This window comes from Pseudorca crassidens, chromosome 2 (assembly GCF_039906515.1).
Source record: "Pseudorca crassidens isolate mPseCra1 chromosome 2, mPseCra1.hap1, whole genome shotgun sequence".
NCBI classification, from domain to species: Eukaryota; Metazoa; Chordata; class Mammalia; order Artiodactyla; family Delphinidae; genus Pseudorca; species Pseudorca crassidens.
The window spans coordinates 636,458-650,324 of record NC_090297.1 but is presented as its reverse complement, the minus strand read 5'-3'; the positions used below and the strand labels follow the sequence as shown (position 1 = coordinate 650,324).

At 66.6% G+C, this 13,867-nt stretch overlaps 1 protein-coding gene across 9 annotated transcripts; it reads right to left on the bottom strand.

The window, feature by feature from the left end:
• Positions 1-603: 603 nt before the first annotated feature.
• On the bottom strand, positions 604-13,481 carry MIB2 (MIB E3 ubiquitin protein ligase 2). 9 transcript variants are annotated; one of them, XM_067717707.1, is made up of 20 exons: positions 12,924-13,480; positions 11,285-11,440; positions 7,292-7,548; positions 7,030-7,201; positions 5,778-5,884; positions 5,480-5,707; positions 5,178-5,320; positions 4,968-5,063; positions 3,887-3,991; positions 3,640-3,802; positions 3,425-3,558; positions 3,172-3,320; positions 2,931-3,087; positions 2,678-2,838; positions 2,449-2,575; positions 2,119-2,352; positions 1,517-1,695; positions 1,251-1,438; positions 1,105-1,170; positions 604-928 (listed from the first exon to the last, which is right to left on the bottom strand). In XM_067717707.1, the coding sequence occupies exons 3-20, from the start codon at positions 7,536-7,538 to the stop codon at positions 690-692; spliced, it is 2,895 nt and encodes a 964-aa protein (XP_067573808.1). In that variant the 5' UTR covers positions 7,539-7,548; positions 11,285-11,440; positions 12,924-13,480; the 3' UTR covers positions 604-689. The 9 variants fall into 9 exon arrangements, with proteins under 9 accessions (XP_067573808.1, XP_067573807.1, XP_067573806.1 ...); XM_067717706.1 differs by having other exon boundaries at positions 4,968-5,075; positions 12,847-13,479; XM_067717705.1 differs by having other exon boundaries at positions 4,968-5,075; positions 12,924-13,479.
• Positions 13,482-13,867: the final 386 nt, after the last annotated feature.

Below are 13,867 nucleotides of genomic sequence, written 5' to 3'. Positions count from 1 at the left end.
CTGGCAGCCTTGAGGCTCCGGGGGAGCACTTCGGTGGTTCTTGGAAAGCGCCCGGCCGCAGGGCCCAGACCAGGGCAGTGCCCGCCTCCCCCATGGCTAAACGCTTGCGCCGACACACCGACCGTCTCTGTCCTGTGCTCTGCCCTACTCCCCAGGTCCGCGTTCCACCTCCCACACTCAGTGGTCCTGAAACCCTGCCGGGGCTTCTGGCTCGAATCGGAGGCCTCGCCCAACTCCCCGCTTAGCCAGGACTGCACAGCCCGCCACGAGGCCGGGTTCTGCTTTGGCCAAAGCCTGCCGTCTCCACAGCCCGCCCCAGGCGCAGGGAGGAGGCGCTGCTGGGGTTTCGGTCCAACCAGTGTTCTTGGACGACACCGCGAGCCCGGGCCCCATCCTTTCTGGCCCAGAGACCGGGATCCTGGCAGGACTCTGGACCCGTGAGTCCTGGGAAGAAGAGCAGGACACGCAGGTCGGGAGGGGCCAGGCGGGGCCTCTGGCCGAAGCGCAAAGCCCAGCGCCGGGCCAACGGCGGAAGAGGCCAGGTCGGGATGGTCCGGGGTGGGGGACCCACGGCCCTGCCCCAGGCAGGCAACCAGGCGCAAAGTCCATTAATCTTTTTATAAAATACAGAGTAGGGGCTTGCGAAGGCGGTCGCGGGGCGTGGCCCCGGACGAGGCAGGGGGCGCGGGCTACACGAAGATCTGGATGCGGTCGCGGATGGGCTGGCGGCAGATGGGGCAGGCGCTGAGCGCAGCGCCGCAGGGCGCGCAGGCGCCGTGACCGCACTGGAACACGAGGCGGATGTGGCTGTCGATGCAGATGGGGCAGGTGATGCGCTCCTCCATCTGCCGGTAGCGGCTCTGCAGCTCCTCCACCAGCTGCCGCGGTGGGCCGGGGGCGGGGGCGGCGCTGACCACCTCCGTGCCGTCTGCGGGAAGGGGTCCCGGTCAGAGGCAGGGGCTGTGGAGGCCCGGGGCTTGGGGGAGAACCGCGGGTAGGAGCGTGGGCCACGACAGGGGACGGAGCCGTGAACCGCGGGGCGACGTGCAGCGGCCCACACGGGGGGGGGGGGGCGGGGGGAGCGGGGGGGGCGCCGAGCCCCACCTGGGCGCAGCTTCTTGACGATGACCGCCTGGCACCTGATGCACTTCTTCATCCTGCGGGCGCACTCTGCGGGGGAGCGCACGGCTGAGCGAGGCCCCCCAGCCCGGTCGCCGCACCCCCGCCCCGCCCCTGCCCCCTGCACTCACCCTCACACACCGTGCGGTGCTGGCAAGGCGAGAACAGCACCAACAGCGCCAGCTCCGAACACACCAGGCACTCAGCGGCCTCGGGCCCGGACGGCGCAGTGACGTGCAGGTTGGTAACAGTGTTGGGGGCACTGAGCGCCAGCCTTGGGCCCTGGGCCGCGCCCCCGCCGCCGCCAGCCTGCCGCTCCCTGCGTGGGCAGAAGGGGCTTGAAAGGGCCCAGGGCTGCGGGCGGCCCGCCCCCGGCCCCCGGCCCCCGCCTGCTCACCGGAAGCGCTGGGCACAGCCCTGCAGGGCTTTGAGCAGGCGGCCCTCAGCTGCCAGGTCCAGCGGGCTCCGGCCGCGGTGGTTGGCGTAGCTCAGGTCGGCGCCCTCCAGCGCCAAGAAGCAGGCGACCGCCGCGCCCGCCGTCAGCTCCGTGCTGCCCGGAAGGCCCGAGGCCTGTAGCTGGGTGGCAGGACAGACGACGTGAGGGTGGGCGCCTGGGAACACTGGCCTGGAGGGAGCCGGGCTGGCACCGGGCTTCAGAGACCTGGGCCCCGCCCGAGACCCCCGGAGCCGCCAGAGGCAGGCGGGTAAAGGCCCCTGCCGGCAGAGGAGCCCGGGGCCTGACACACGACCCCCGCCCATACGGCACCCCACCCCCTTTCCCAGGCTGGTCTGAAGCACAGAATCTCAGGAACACTGGCCACACGGCGGTGACTGGGGTCGCAGAAGACACCGCCTGCAAACCACTGCGGCCCGGGCTGTCCCACCCTGAGAGGGCCTGGTCAGGGCTGTCCCCGAAGGTGGAGGTGGGCAGTGGACCCAGGGGCCTGCAGCCAGGTGCCACGGCCCACCTCTCAAACACCCAGAGTCACGCTTCCTCACCCTTGACAGCAGCTGCAAGGCCCCTGGGTCCCCCCCGACCCCATCAGTCGCCAGGGGCAGCAGCTGGTGACGCTGCAGTGCCACATGCAGAGCTGTGTCCCCCTCCTCGTCCTCGGCATTGACGCTGCAGCCAGCGTCCACCAGCAGCGGCACCAGCCCCACGTGGGCCTGCTGCACAGCCAGGTGCAGCGGGGACTGGAGCTTACGGTTGCGAACATTCACGTCACAATGGCCCTGGGGGGTGGGGGTGGGGGTACAGGCTCAGCCCAGGGACCCTGGTGGGCCCTGACACCCCGGTCCCCGGGCCCGCCCAGGACCCTGCGTCCACACCTCTCGGATGAGAACCTGGGCCACCTCCCTGTGGTCGTTCAGGGCGGCCAGGTGCAGCGCTGTGAACCCATCCTCCTTCTTGGCGTCCACCAGCTGCCGGGCCCGCACCAGAATCCTTCTGACGGCTCTGCGGGAGCAGGGAGACGCGTCTGGGGTCAGGGGCGACCCCAGAGTGGCCCGGCAGCACCGCAGGACCTGGCTGCTGGCTATGCGTCCACCCCAAACTCACAGTGTGTGGCCTTTGAGGGACGCATGGTGCAGCAGGGTGAAGCCTTGGCTGTTCGTGGCAGTGACGTCGATGCCCGGCACCTCGGTGAGGACCTCCACGATGCCGCTGGCGCCAGTGCCCGCTGAGATGGCACAGTGCAGGGGCGTGTCAGCATGGGCGTCCTGCCGGTGGTGGGCCAGTGATCACTTGGCAAGAAGATCTTGGCCACTGCCTCCTTGACCCCAGGGATAGGGCCAGGGGACCCAGCACTCACGGGCAGGTTGACGTCACAGCCGCACTCACAGAGGACCCTCACCACCTCCAGGAAGCCCCTCTGCACGGCCACGTGCAGCGCCGAGCTCCGGGTGCCGTTAAGAGTGTTGGCCCCGCAACCCCAGCTCAGGAGCACCCGGGCGGCCTCGGGCTGGTTCCTGGCGGGAGAGGAAGCAGGAGGGGCGCTGTGCCCACTGGCTGGACCTGCAGGCCCGGCCCCCCGCGCCCCGGCCAGGCCTCACCCCAGCGCCGCGTAGTGCAGCGCCGTGCTGCCCTCGTCGTCCGGCAGGTCCACGCCCGCCCGAGCCTGCAGCAGCAGCCGCACCAGCTCCACCTGGCCTAGGTAGGCAGCCACCTGCAGGGCGGTCCTGCCATGGTTCTTGGTGTCCACCTGCCGGGAGGGCAGAGAGTTAGCCCCCGGCCCCGCCCCTCCCGCTGTGGCTGGTGGGGCCGGGGCGGGGGTGGGGGCGGCGGGGGCTGGTCTCAGGAACTTGCCTGCTCCGGGTGCCGCCGCAGTAGGTCCAGAGCCCGGGCCACGTTGCCCAGGGCCACCTCCACCACCAGCCTCCCCGGGTGCTCCAGGTCACTCTTCTGGGCTCGAAGCTTGTCCAGGACAACACTCAGGGAGCCTGGGGAGGGCAGGGCTGAGGTTCGGTGGTGGCCAGGGGCGGCCCCGCCCCCCACCAGCCGCCCGCGCTGGATGCCCTCACTTTTGTTCTCCCGGGCGCGCTCGGCCACGTCCAGGTTGGCGTCCTCCTCAGGCCGGTAGGCCACCAGGCAGGAGGGGCTGAAGGTCCACAGCTTACCGCTGACCAGCACACCCAAGTTCCCATCTCCGAAAACCTTCAGTACTCTCCCGATGTGGCCCAGAGCCTGGGTGGGGAGAGGGCGGGGTCTCAGGTGGGCCTCCCAGGGGCGAGGGAGCTGGGGGTGGGGAGGCAGGGCTGAGGGACTCACGGGGGCCATGTCATCTGTCCACTCGCCATGCCCGGCCTGCAGCCGCTTCACCATGTCGAGGTCGTCAATGACCCGCACAACGTCACCCACCGAGCAGGAGTTGTGCTGAGTGACAGAGAAGCATGTGAGGGGCCCCCGGCAGGTGTGGCTGCCTGGGGTCATAGAGCAGGAGAGTACCCCCACCCAGCTCCACAGGACAGGCCTGGACAGGACCCCAGCCCCTGCCCGAAAGCACAGCCGGAGGGTCTGGCCCGATAAGGGCAACAGGTCACCAGGGCAGCCCTTGCTGGCCTAGCCTCAGAGCCATGCGGGTGACAGCCAGAGAGGCAGCGGACATCAGCATCTAGACGGGACAGAAGCCAGCGTGGGGGGGGGGTGTGCAGGCCAGGGTGGGCCTGTCCCTGCACACTGACGGGGAGCGGGCAGCACAGCCAAGACCAGACTAGCCTGGCTCGGGGGAGGGGGGCCCACAGGATGACCAGGGGCCAGGCCGGAACAGCACAGAGGGGGTCAGGGCTGCATCTCCCCCACCCCCAAACCTTTCCTAGCAACTCACTCCTCACCCGTGCCCTCGTGGGTACAGAGATCACTCTACAAACCACCTGTCCTATGATCCCCCCATCCCCCATCCTTGAAGGCAGATGTGCCCCAGCAGTCCCAGAGCCGAGTGCTGGCGCTGCCCCCGCCCAGGTGCCATCACTGGACACGCCGCTGCCCCCCACCCCCTCCATCCCTCATCCAAGGGATACTGCTTCCCAGACAGCTCTCACCACACCCACCCCGCCCTCCTAAGAAAGTACCCCAACCCGCCACCTCCTGCCTGTGAGGCTGCAGAGGCCCCTCTGGCCCTCAGAACAGATGTTCGCGCCTGACCTGCTGCCCCGGCTTCCAACAGCTCCCCTCGGCCCCCACCCCCGTGCCTCACACCAGGGTCCCCTCTCCTTGGACCTAGTCCCCTCTGGACCCCACCATGCCCTCCCCTCTTCCTTCAGGGCCCGAGGGAGGCACTCCCAGGGCCAAGCCAGCACGTTGAAGGGGGTACGGAAGTGAGCAGAGGGGCTCAGCCCGGCCCCCCATGCACCTTGGTGAGAGCCCCAGGGTGGAAGGTCCAGCGGGTCTTGTGGCTGAACTGCACACGCACGTCCCCATGGTCCGTGATGCGGTGTACGGTGCCCATCTGTCCGATACACTGCGGCGGGTCACGGAGGCTGTGGCCAGGTGGCGCACGAGGGCGGGGGTCCAGAGGATGTGGGGGGGGGGGCATGGGGATTTGGCAGGTGGGGCGGCTCACCTTGGCCATCCGGGGGTTCCATCCGCCATGGCCTTCCTGCATGTCCCTCAGGATGTCTGCATCCAGCAGACACTTGACCTTGTCCCCGTGCTGGAAGGGCTGGCCGTCAGCACTCACCCTGCGCTGCAGCTCTGCAGGCTTGCCTGGGAATGAGGTGGCAGGCCCAGCTCACAAGGGTCCCTCCGCCCCCACCCCTCCCCTCCCCTCAGTGACTTCACAGGCCACCCTTGGCGCAGGGCTGCCGCTGAGGCTCAGCCAGGACAGAGAGCAACCGGGTGGGTGTCAGTGGGGCCCGCCCATACCGAGCCTCGGGAGATGCTCCCTGTAGTAGAAGCCGCCAGCTGCCTCGCCCACACACTTGAGGTCCACCTTGCCCTTGTGGCCCACGCGGTACACGTTGGTGGTGCCGTCGGCCCATGTCACGCTGGCCACACTCCGGCCCGTCTCCACATCCCAGCCACGGATGTCCACCACTCGGCCCGGCTTCCCTTCCCCTCCTGGGAGACAGTGGCCCCACCAGCAGACTAAGCCTGCGCCACGGGGATGAGCCATGGCCAGTGGCAGCCCAGCCCCCACCTTCCCACCCTGGACCCCACTCACCATCCTGCGAACCCCACTCCCAGTCGGGGCCCCGAACCACCTTCGCTCCCTGGAAGATGCCCCTTAATGGGATCCTTGGGAGGCCCTGGCGGGGACTCAGCGTGACCCTACGAGAGAAAGAGTGGGTCCCAGGCCATGGGAGCAACCGTGCAACAGAGCAGGCGACCGGCTCTGCCAGCCTTGCTCCTCCACTCCCAGCCCTGGAATCTAAAGGATGGGGCGCCGCCAGCTCCCAGGCCCAGCTCTCCCTCCCCCCGGAGCAACTGGTCCCACAGGTCAATGCCCTCCACACTCTGGGCCTAGAGTGGGGCTGCGGCCCAGGTCCCTCCAGGAGACCTTTTTTTTTTTCCATTTGGCCATGCCGTGCAGTTTGCGGGATCTTAATTCCCCGACCAGGGATTGAACCCGCACCCTCGGCAGGGAGAATGCAGAGTCCTAACCACCGGACTGCCAGGGAAGTCCCTGGGAGACCTTTCACGATGTCAGGCGAGAAGGGCGCCCCAGGCCCACCCTCACCACACCCCCTCTACGTGCGCTCACGCCAGACCTGCTACCTCCCGTTAGAGCTGACCCCAGAGCTCAGCGCACGGCCTGGCCCAGGGAAGCTCAGCACGTGGGAAGCAGAGGAGTGAGCAGGGCCGGCTTGGCCTGAGGCGCCCGGACAGCTGATCCTGGTTCCCACATTGGCCAGGGGCGGCTGGGACGTGGAGCACACCCCTCCCCTCCGTGTGTGGGGGGTGTCAAGGAGGCGAGGGCAACAGTGCAGGGAACAGGGGTGCACCTCTGGGCACCCACGCAGCCCAGTGGACTCCTCCCCGGCCTGGTCCCCCCACCCCGACCACAGCAAGGGAGCCTGCCAGCCAGGCCAACAGCACCTCCACAGGTGCGGACGCCGGCAGCACACTCCAGGCAGGCCACCCTCAGCGCCCCGGCCACGGCGGCACTGGGGGACCACTGGGGAGCCTGGCTCTAGGAGGGGCCCGGGACACCGGAGAAGGCCCCATTCACAGCACCCATCTGCGCAGACCTGCCCGGTGGACACGGTTGCCTTCCGCAGGGGGTAGGGACTGGTGTCAATGCCCAGGCCCCCCGGCATGACCACGACCCTGGCCACTCCTCCAGGAAATGGCTCAGGAAGGACTCGACCTGTACCCTGGGGAGTGGCCAGCGGGAGGCAGCTCCAGTCCTCGGGGACCAAGGCCGCTCGGATGTCAGAGTCCGCGCCCACACCGGGGTCGGCAGGGGAACTCACGGGCGCGAGTGGGCCGTCTCGTAGCGCTCGAAGGCGTGGGCCACGTCGTGCTTGTTGTGCATGTAGCACTGCGTGCAGAGATCGTAGTCGAAGCAGACGCGGCACTTCCAGCGCATGCCCCGCAGCCCGTGCTTCTTGCAGCAGTCGCAGATAATGTTGGGGTGGCGGACGCCTGCGGGCGGGCAGCGTCAGGGGGCGCCGCGCGGCCCCGCCCCTCTGCCCGGCCCCGCCCCCTCCAGGCCCGCCCCCGGGGCCCGCGCACCGATCTGGGCGTTGTCGTAGAGCAGCAGGTCATGCGCGCCCTGGTAGCCCGCGCGGTAGTTGGTGCGCGTGCCGTGGTCCCACTGCACGACCACCGTGCGGTCGGGGGTCGAAGGGCTGCCGTGGCGGCCGAGCTCCACCACCGTGCCCACGCCGCCCTCGCCGCCGTCCTGCTGGCCCCACTTCCAGTCCACGCCGCGTACCACGCGCATGCCCACCTGCACGCCCGCCTGGGGGTCTGGCTCCATGGTGGGAGACCTGCGGGCAGAGGGCACCCTCAGGCCACATCGAGAAGGCCACACGGGCTTGCACCAGTTCTGAGAGGGCTTCCAGGGAGAGATGGATGGGAACGGGGGTGGGGTGGAACACGGGGAATGCCCTGGGGCTGGAGGGGGGCCTGTGCAGTAGAGACCAAAGGGGGCCCACGTGGCCACCCGCCAGCAGCACGGGAGACCAGCTGCAAAAGCAGAGGTGGGCCCGTCCTGGAGGGAGGGTGGGACACCTCTTTGAAAAGGGCCTGCCAGCCGCTGTGGGGAGCTGGAGCAGAAGTGTGGGGGACATCCTGGTGACAGGACTGCAGGTCCCCAGGGAACCAGGGGACAAGACCCGGCTGAGAGGAGGGTCTGCCCGCACTAGCAGATTCGGTTCTGGGTGGCTGGCGTACAGGGGGCCGCCAGGATTGCACACATCAACATGAAAGGTAAGACAATAAAACTTCCCGAAGAAAGCAGACTTTCTTTGTGTAGCCAACTGAGAAGCTGGACGGCACTCAAGCCTGGAGAGGCAGCAACACGTACGCCAGCCACAAAGGCCCTGTACCTGGAGTGTGGAAGGAGGGCCTGCAGATCTCATGCACAAAGCAGACAACCCAAGAGAAAACAGGAAAACGCTGGAACAGGTGCCCCCAGCAGCTAACACACACAGGGTCTGCTGCCACCCACAGCCCAGTGGGCAGTGCTGCGTGGTCCTTCTCCGAGAAGCGTCGGCCAGCCACCCCAGGCAGGCCCTGACGGGGGTGGCGTTGTTCACAGCAGCGCCCGCCCCGAGTGCTCAAGGGTGAACTGGGTCGTGACACGTGAGTTACCTCCAAGAAAGCACAAACCACTGCACTACACACAGCAAAGCTCACAGACGCGTATTCAAGGAAAGAAGCCACGAGCCTGATTCCACCAATAGAAAGTTCACAAATGGGCCAGACAAATCCAGGGCACCAGAGTCAGGCAGACAGCAGCGGAGGCGGCCACGGGGGACTTGGGCCCAGGGGACATGCTACTTCCTGATCTGGGTGCCAATTATACGCGTGTTCACTTTGCTAACTTGGATCACTTATGACCTGGGCCTCCCTGTATATGTGATTCCTCAATAAATTTTTTTACGACATGAATGGATGTGGACAACGCCTGAGATGTTAAATCAACAGGACCTGATGCGGGAGAGGGCTCAGGGCTCCAGGACTGGAGGGGGCAGTCGCCGCTCCATCTCTGGAGACTGAGCCTCTGCAGTGGAGCAGGCTCTCAGGCAGCATCGGGACCCCGAGGCTGGGGAGACGCTAGCCTGGGGCCCCCAGCAGTCCCACTGCAGAGCTCCTGGGATGCCAGAGGGAGACCTTGAGGCTGGCTGGGGTGCAGCTGGTTCCTGTTAGCGCCCAGTGGCCCAGTGAAGCCACAGGCCACCAGGCCAGCCCAGAGCTTAGCCAGCAACAAGAAAACCACACGTCACCCCTCCACCTGGACCCCACCCCCCCAGCCCAAAACTCAGAATCCCAGGCCTGAGCCCACAGGTCATCTGACGGCCACTGTCTGTCCAGCCCCACCTTGAGGTCTGCGCCAGCACAGGGTGTGCAGGGGAGGGGCACTGCCCACAGGGCGAGGCTCCTGGTCAATGCCCAGCCTAGGGTCCAAGTGAAGGACCCTCAGATTCTCAGCAGCATGAACTGCTCAGCCAGCTCGGCTTCTGCAAGTCCCCCTGCCTCCCGGGCAGGCGTCTGTGACCGCTCCTGCCTCACCCCTCCCAAGACCGCCAGGGCTTCCAGACGCAGGTGGACAATCTAAAAGGACGTGCCTTCCCAACCCGGTGGCCAATCTCCTCAGGGAAACCACTCGCTGCTCATTCACCTGGCCGGCTGACCCCCCCCCGGGGCCATGCCACCTCCATCTCCTGCCGCCCTCCAGCCACCCTCCCCTCTGTGGTCTCTGGCCCCTGCAAAGATGGGGCACCAGGGCTTCGCCGTCCTTCCTGCCACAGCAAGAAGGCCACACGAGAATGCCCGTGGCTCTTCACTGCCAGCGAGCCCCAGACGAGGGCTGAGGGCCTGTGGGCCGCCACCTCGCAGGGCGGGCCGTTCACGTGTGGCCTTGGCCTCCTGCTTGGTGTCTCTCCGTCAGCAGATGCCACACGTGTCTGACTCAGGCAGAGCAGCACAGCCTGAGCCAGTGGCCCAGTGGCTTAGTGGTGGCGCTGCCGCTTAGGGCACAGGCCCTGTCATGGTCAGGCTGCCAACCTCAGCCAGATGGCACAAGCCCTCCTCCCCGCTGGGAGCCTCCAGAATTGGTCGTGGCCCGTGGGCAGTGCTGAGCTGCCTCTCACCCTTCCCAGGCGCGCCTGTTGAGCCAGTCAGACTCGACCTCGTTCCAGGCAACCACAGACCCAAACAAGTGTGGGGAGACAGGCCCAACGAGAGACCCCTGCTAGCAAGGGGCAGGCCATCTGCAGGGCCAGAAACTGGCCCTACGCTGCGATAAAGGGGCAGGAAAGGACGCCAGTCCCACGAGCCGGCACTGTGGCCCTTCTGCAGCCAGTGGCACGCCTTCTGCCTGTGAGCCCAGCCCCTCCGCCTGCCGGGCCAGCTGTCACCCCCACCCTCTTGGCAGCCTACAGACCCACCGGCCACAGGCTGCAGAACCATCTCCATCAAGACAGGGGACGGGGAGCGGACCCCCTGAGCAGGATATCAGGTGTGCCCAGTGCCTGGCTCTGCCCTCAGGGGAATGGTCAGAGAGCGAACAGAGGGTGGAGGACGCCCAGCAGGGCCTGTGGGAAAACAGGACCAAGTCCCAGCCAGCAGTGGCTCCCCCGGGGCACCAGGGAAGTCCAGCCTGTCGCGAGAAGCACCTCTGACCAGCACCTGCTGCCTTCACACCCCTATTTGAGCACAGCCAGACAGCTCTCCAGTGCTGGCCAGCAGCCTCCCTGCTCCCCAAGGATGCCCCTCCCGGGAGCCCACAGGCCCACAGGGGACAGAGCCAAAAGGACTCGCTGAGTCTCGGGCTTCCTCCCACGCAGACCAGTGGCCCTTGAGGAGGACGGTGAGAAGACAGGAGCAGCCCGCCCTGCGGCACCCACAGCCTGGGAGCCTCTCCACCTCCCCTCCACGCTCCAGCCCTGGGGGGCCCGGGGCTGGCCCTCAGCCGCAGCACCCGCGCCCAGCCTGGCATCACCCGGCCTGGGGCCTGAGCAGGGCCCCCAGAGACGCCTCCCTGCTCGCCCTACTGGCTCCCGGGCCTCAGCGCTTGGGCACAGCATAGCAGGACCCTTGTCAAGCAGGCCAGGTGGCTTTCCAGGCCTCTCTGCCACTTTCCTCCCGCCACGTGCTTGGTCTTTGTCACTGTTGTCACCAGGGCCCAGCAGATGGCCGCTCGTGCTCTGTGTGACCTCAGGTCCCCGGCCTGCCCAGTGTCAGGGGTCACTACCTCACCTCGGAAGGTGCCACCCGGGTGTGAGGAGAGGGGGTGGCCAGCGAGGAATGGATCCAGGTCAGGAGCAGGGGGGCAGCGAAGAAACCCTGAGGGGCTAGGGAGGAAGGGGACCCCCGTTTCAGTGCGAAATTCACCCAAAGAATTCTTCCTTCTTCTTCCTTTGCCAGAAACGCCGTACTTTAACGTCTTCCTCAGAGCTCACAGGCCACCCCTGGCTGGCACCGGAACCCCCCGAGGCCGACACTATGACGGTTTACGATGACCCTGAAGCGATCCAGGTGCGAGCAGTCGGCACTTACCTTACAGCACACACCAGCCTCTCGTCAGCATCCCGGATGCTTAGCTGCTCTTTCGTGGGTCACGGGTTTGCTCAGACACCAAGATTTCCTGTTGGAAACTAGAAGCGACTGCCGACGCAGAACACAGCAAACCAAACAGGTAGCCAGCCAGCAAGTCTGGGGAAACATGGTTTTTAAAAGGCAGTTTTACTTTTAGTATTTACCATCGCAACCAAACAGGTGGACACCTGGATCTGCTCTGTTGGTTTACTAGTTTCTCTTTTCACAAGAAACTTGCGTCTCTTGGAATGCGAACTATTTTTAAAGCACACATTGGGACAGTAGAGAAATAAGGTGTTTGCCCTATTTGGACAATTTCATCGGATAAACTTCAACAAGCCGCAAAGATGAAATCCCATTTATCTAGCGAGCTGGCAAACTGCCTTTATTGAGAAGAATAAAGTTGTGTGCTGACTGCTCACGACCAGAGGCTGCCACTCCTTCCCCGGCACCTCCGGCTGGGCTGGTGATGCTGTTTAAATCCACACCATGTGTGGCACAGTCAACTGGCAAGACTTGGTGACTCACAGTCTCCGGTCATGTGGCAGCTCTGGCTAAGGCAGAGGTGGCCATCCTGGGTGCCCAGGGAGTCTGGCCCCTCAGAGACCAGGTGAAGCCCTGAGACCCGACTTGGCCCAGTACAAACACACCAGCTGGGGGAAGGCCCGAAGGAAGTAGAGGGAGGTCATCACCCAAATCTTGGCCACCCAGATGGAAGCCCTCAGGCACCCTGCAGACTGCGGTGTCACGACCCAGCCACTGCACAGGGCCAATCTTGGACGGGAGCACAACCTTCAGATACTTGTTGCACCTGCAGCAACAGGCCAAAGTGAGAAGGCAAGACGAGGGCACCTGCCAGGAAGGACCAGCTTTGCCAGGGCTCCCACTCTCACGCTGCCTCATCCCCAGCCCCGCTGGGCCCCCCAGGACCCTGTCTGGCACCTTTGCTTATTGCCTCTATTGGCTCTGAGCTCAGAGGGAGAGGCAGGATTATCCACCACCCCACCACTCCAGAGACACGCTCAAAAACAAGCAAAGACCCTCTGACATAGCATCAGACAGAATCCGAGCCCCTCAAGAGCTCACCTGTCCAGCTGTTCCGACGCCCCCCGCCCGCCCAGAGACTGGTGGGCTGCAGCCCTGATGTCTGGAGACTTGCGGACTGGCCTCGGGCCTTGCTGAGCTTCAGCGCAAGCCCTGTGCCATCCGACCCTGCGGCGGCGGGGACATGCCAAGACGCACAATCTACACGCCCGCTGTCCACAGGCTCATTCCCGGGCCCACGACCACGACCCCAGGGCTGCCCCAGGGGCCTGGCTCCTGCCCTGCAGGGCTCCCTGGGGTCTGGGGCCGCCGGGGATGGGGTCGGAGGGCTGGCGAACGGCAAGGCCCCGGGCTGAGCCTTGGACTCGAGCAGCTGGCCTGCGGGGGGGGCGGGGCTGGACAGGCTGGGCCGGGCGCCCGCCCCGAAACTGACTCCCCCCTCACTCCCTGGGGTCCGCCCCGCCCCTGTCATTCGTCACCTTCCTCAGGAAGCCGCCCCGGGCCCCCGCCGCTGCCAGTCCCCGGCCCTGGTGCCCTTGTCTACCCCTCCACTTGCCCCGAAGTTTGCGTCCCGCCTGCTTCGCGTGGGGGCTCCGGGGGCCTGAAGAGAGCCGAGTCTGTCAGCCGGGCGACTGCGGCCTCAGTGTGTGCGGCGGCCGGCCAGCGAGCTAGGCTGCTCAGAGTCAGCCAACCAGCCAGGCCGCCCCGCTTCGCCGCGCAGCACCAGAGCCCACCGGCCAAGGCCGCCCGAAGCCCCCGGCGCTCGGGGCTCTGGGGCCGCCGCGAGGCCTGCCGGGACTTGTAGTCCGCAGCCCGCTAAGACCGTGGCCGGGGGGCGGGTCCGAACCACAACTCCCAGGAGGGCAGACAGCGCCGTGACGTAACGGGGGCGAGGGCGTGAGCTACGGCTCCAGTCCCGCCCTGATTGGGAGAGGGGGGCCTCCAGCTCTGCTTTCCCGGGAAGGGTTCGGGTCGGCTGTTCGTCGCATGACTGGGGATGGGCTCGCGTCTGACAGCGTGTGCGCACGTCGTCAGAGGGATGCGGACTGCAGGCTGTGGCGACTCTAGGGCCTCTCACCACCCGGGGCCGCGGCCCGGAGGGCGCGGGTACACTGCCACCCAGAGCCGCCCGGGCTACCGAAGATTGCGCACGCGCGGGCGCGGGATGCGCGAACCAGGCGGCCTTGCCTGGCGGGGCCTGAGGCGGAAGTGCGTCACCCTTGCCCTACCCTACGTGGCGCCGCTGAGTTCGGAGACGCGTTCGGTTGCCGTGGAGACCCGCTAGGCCGGGTCTCCAGGGCGTAGAAATGAGAAGTTGTTACAGCCAACTCCTTTTGACTTGAGTTATTTTATAATCGAAGTCACGTAATTCAAAAAGACACATGCGGGCTTCCCTGGTGGCGCAGTGGTTGGGGGTCCGCCTGCCGATGCAGGGGATGCGGGTTCGTGCCCCGGTCCGGGAGGATCCCGCGTGCCGCGGGGCGGCTGGGCCCGTGAGCC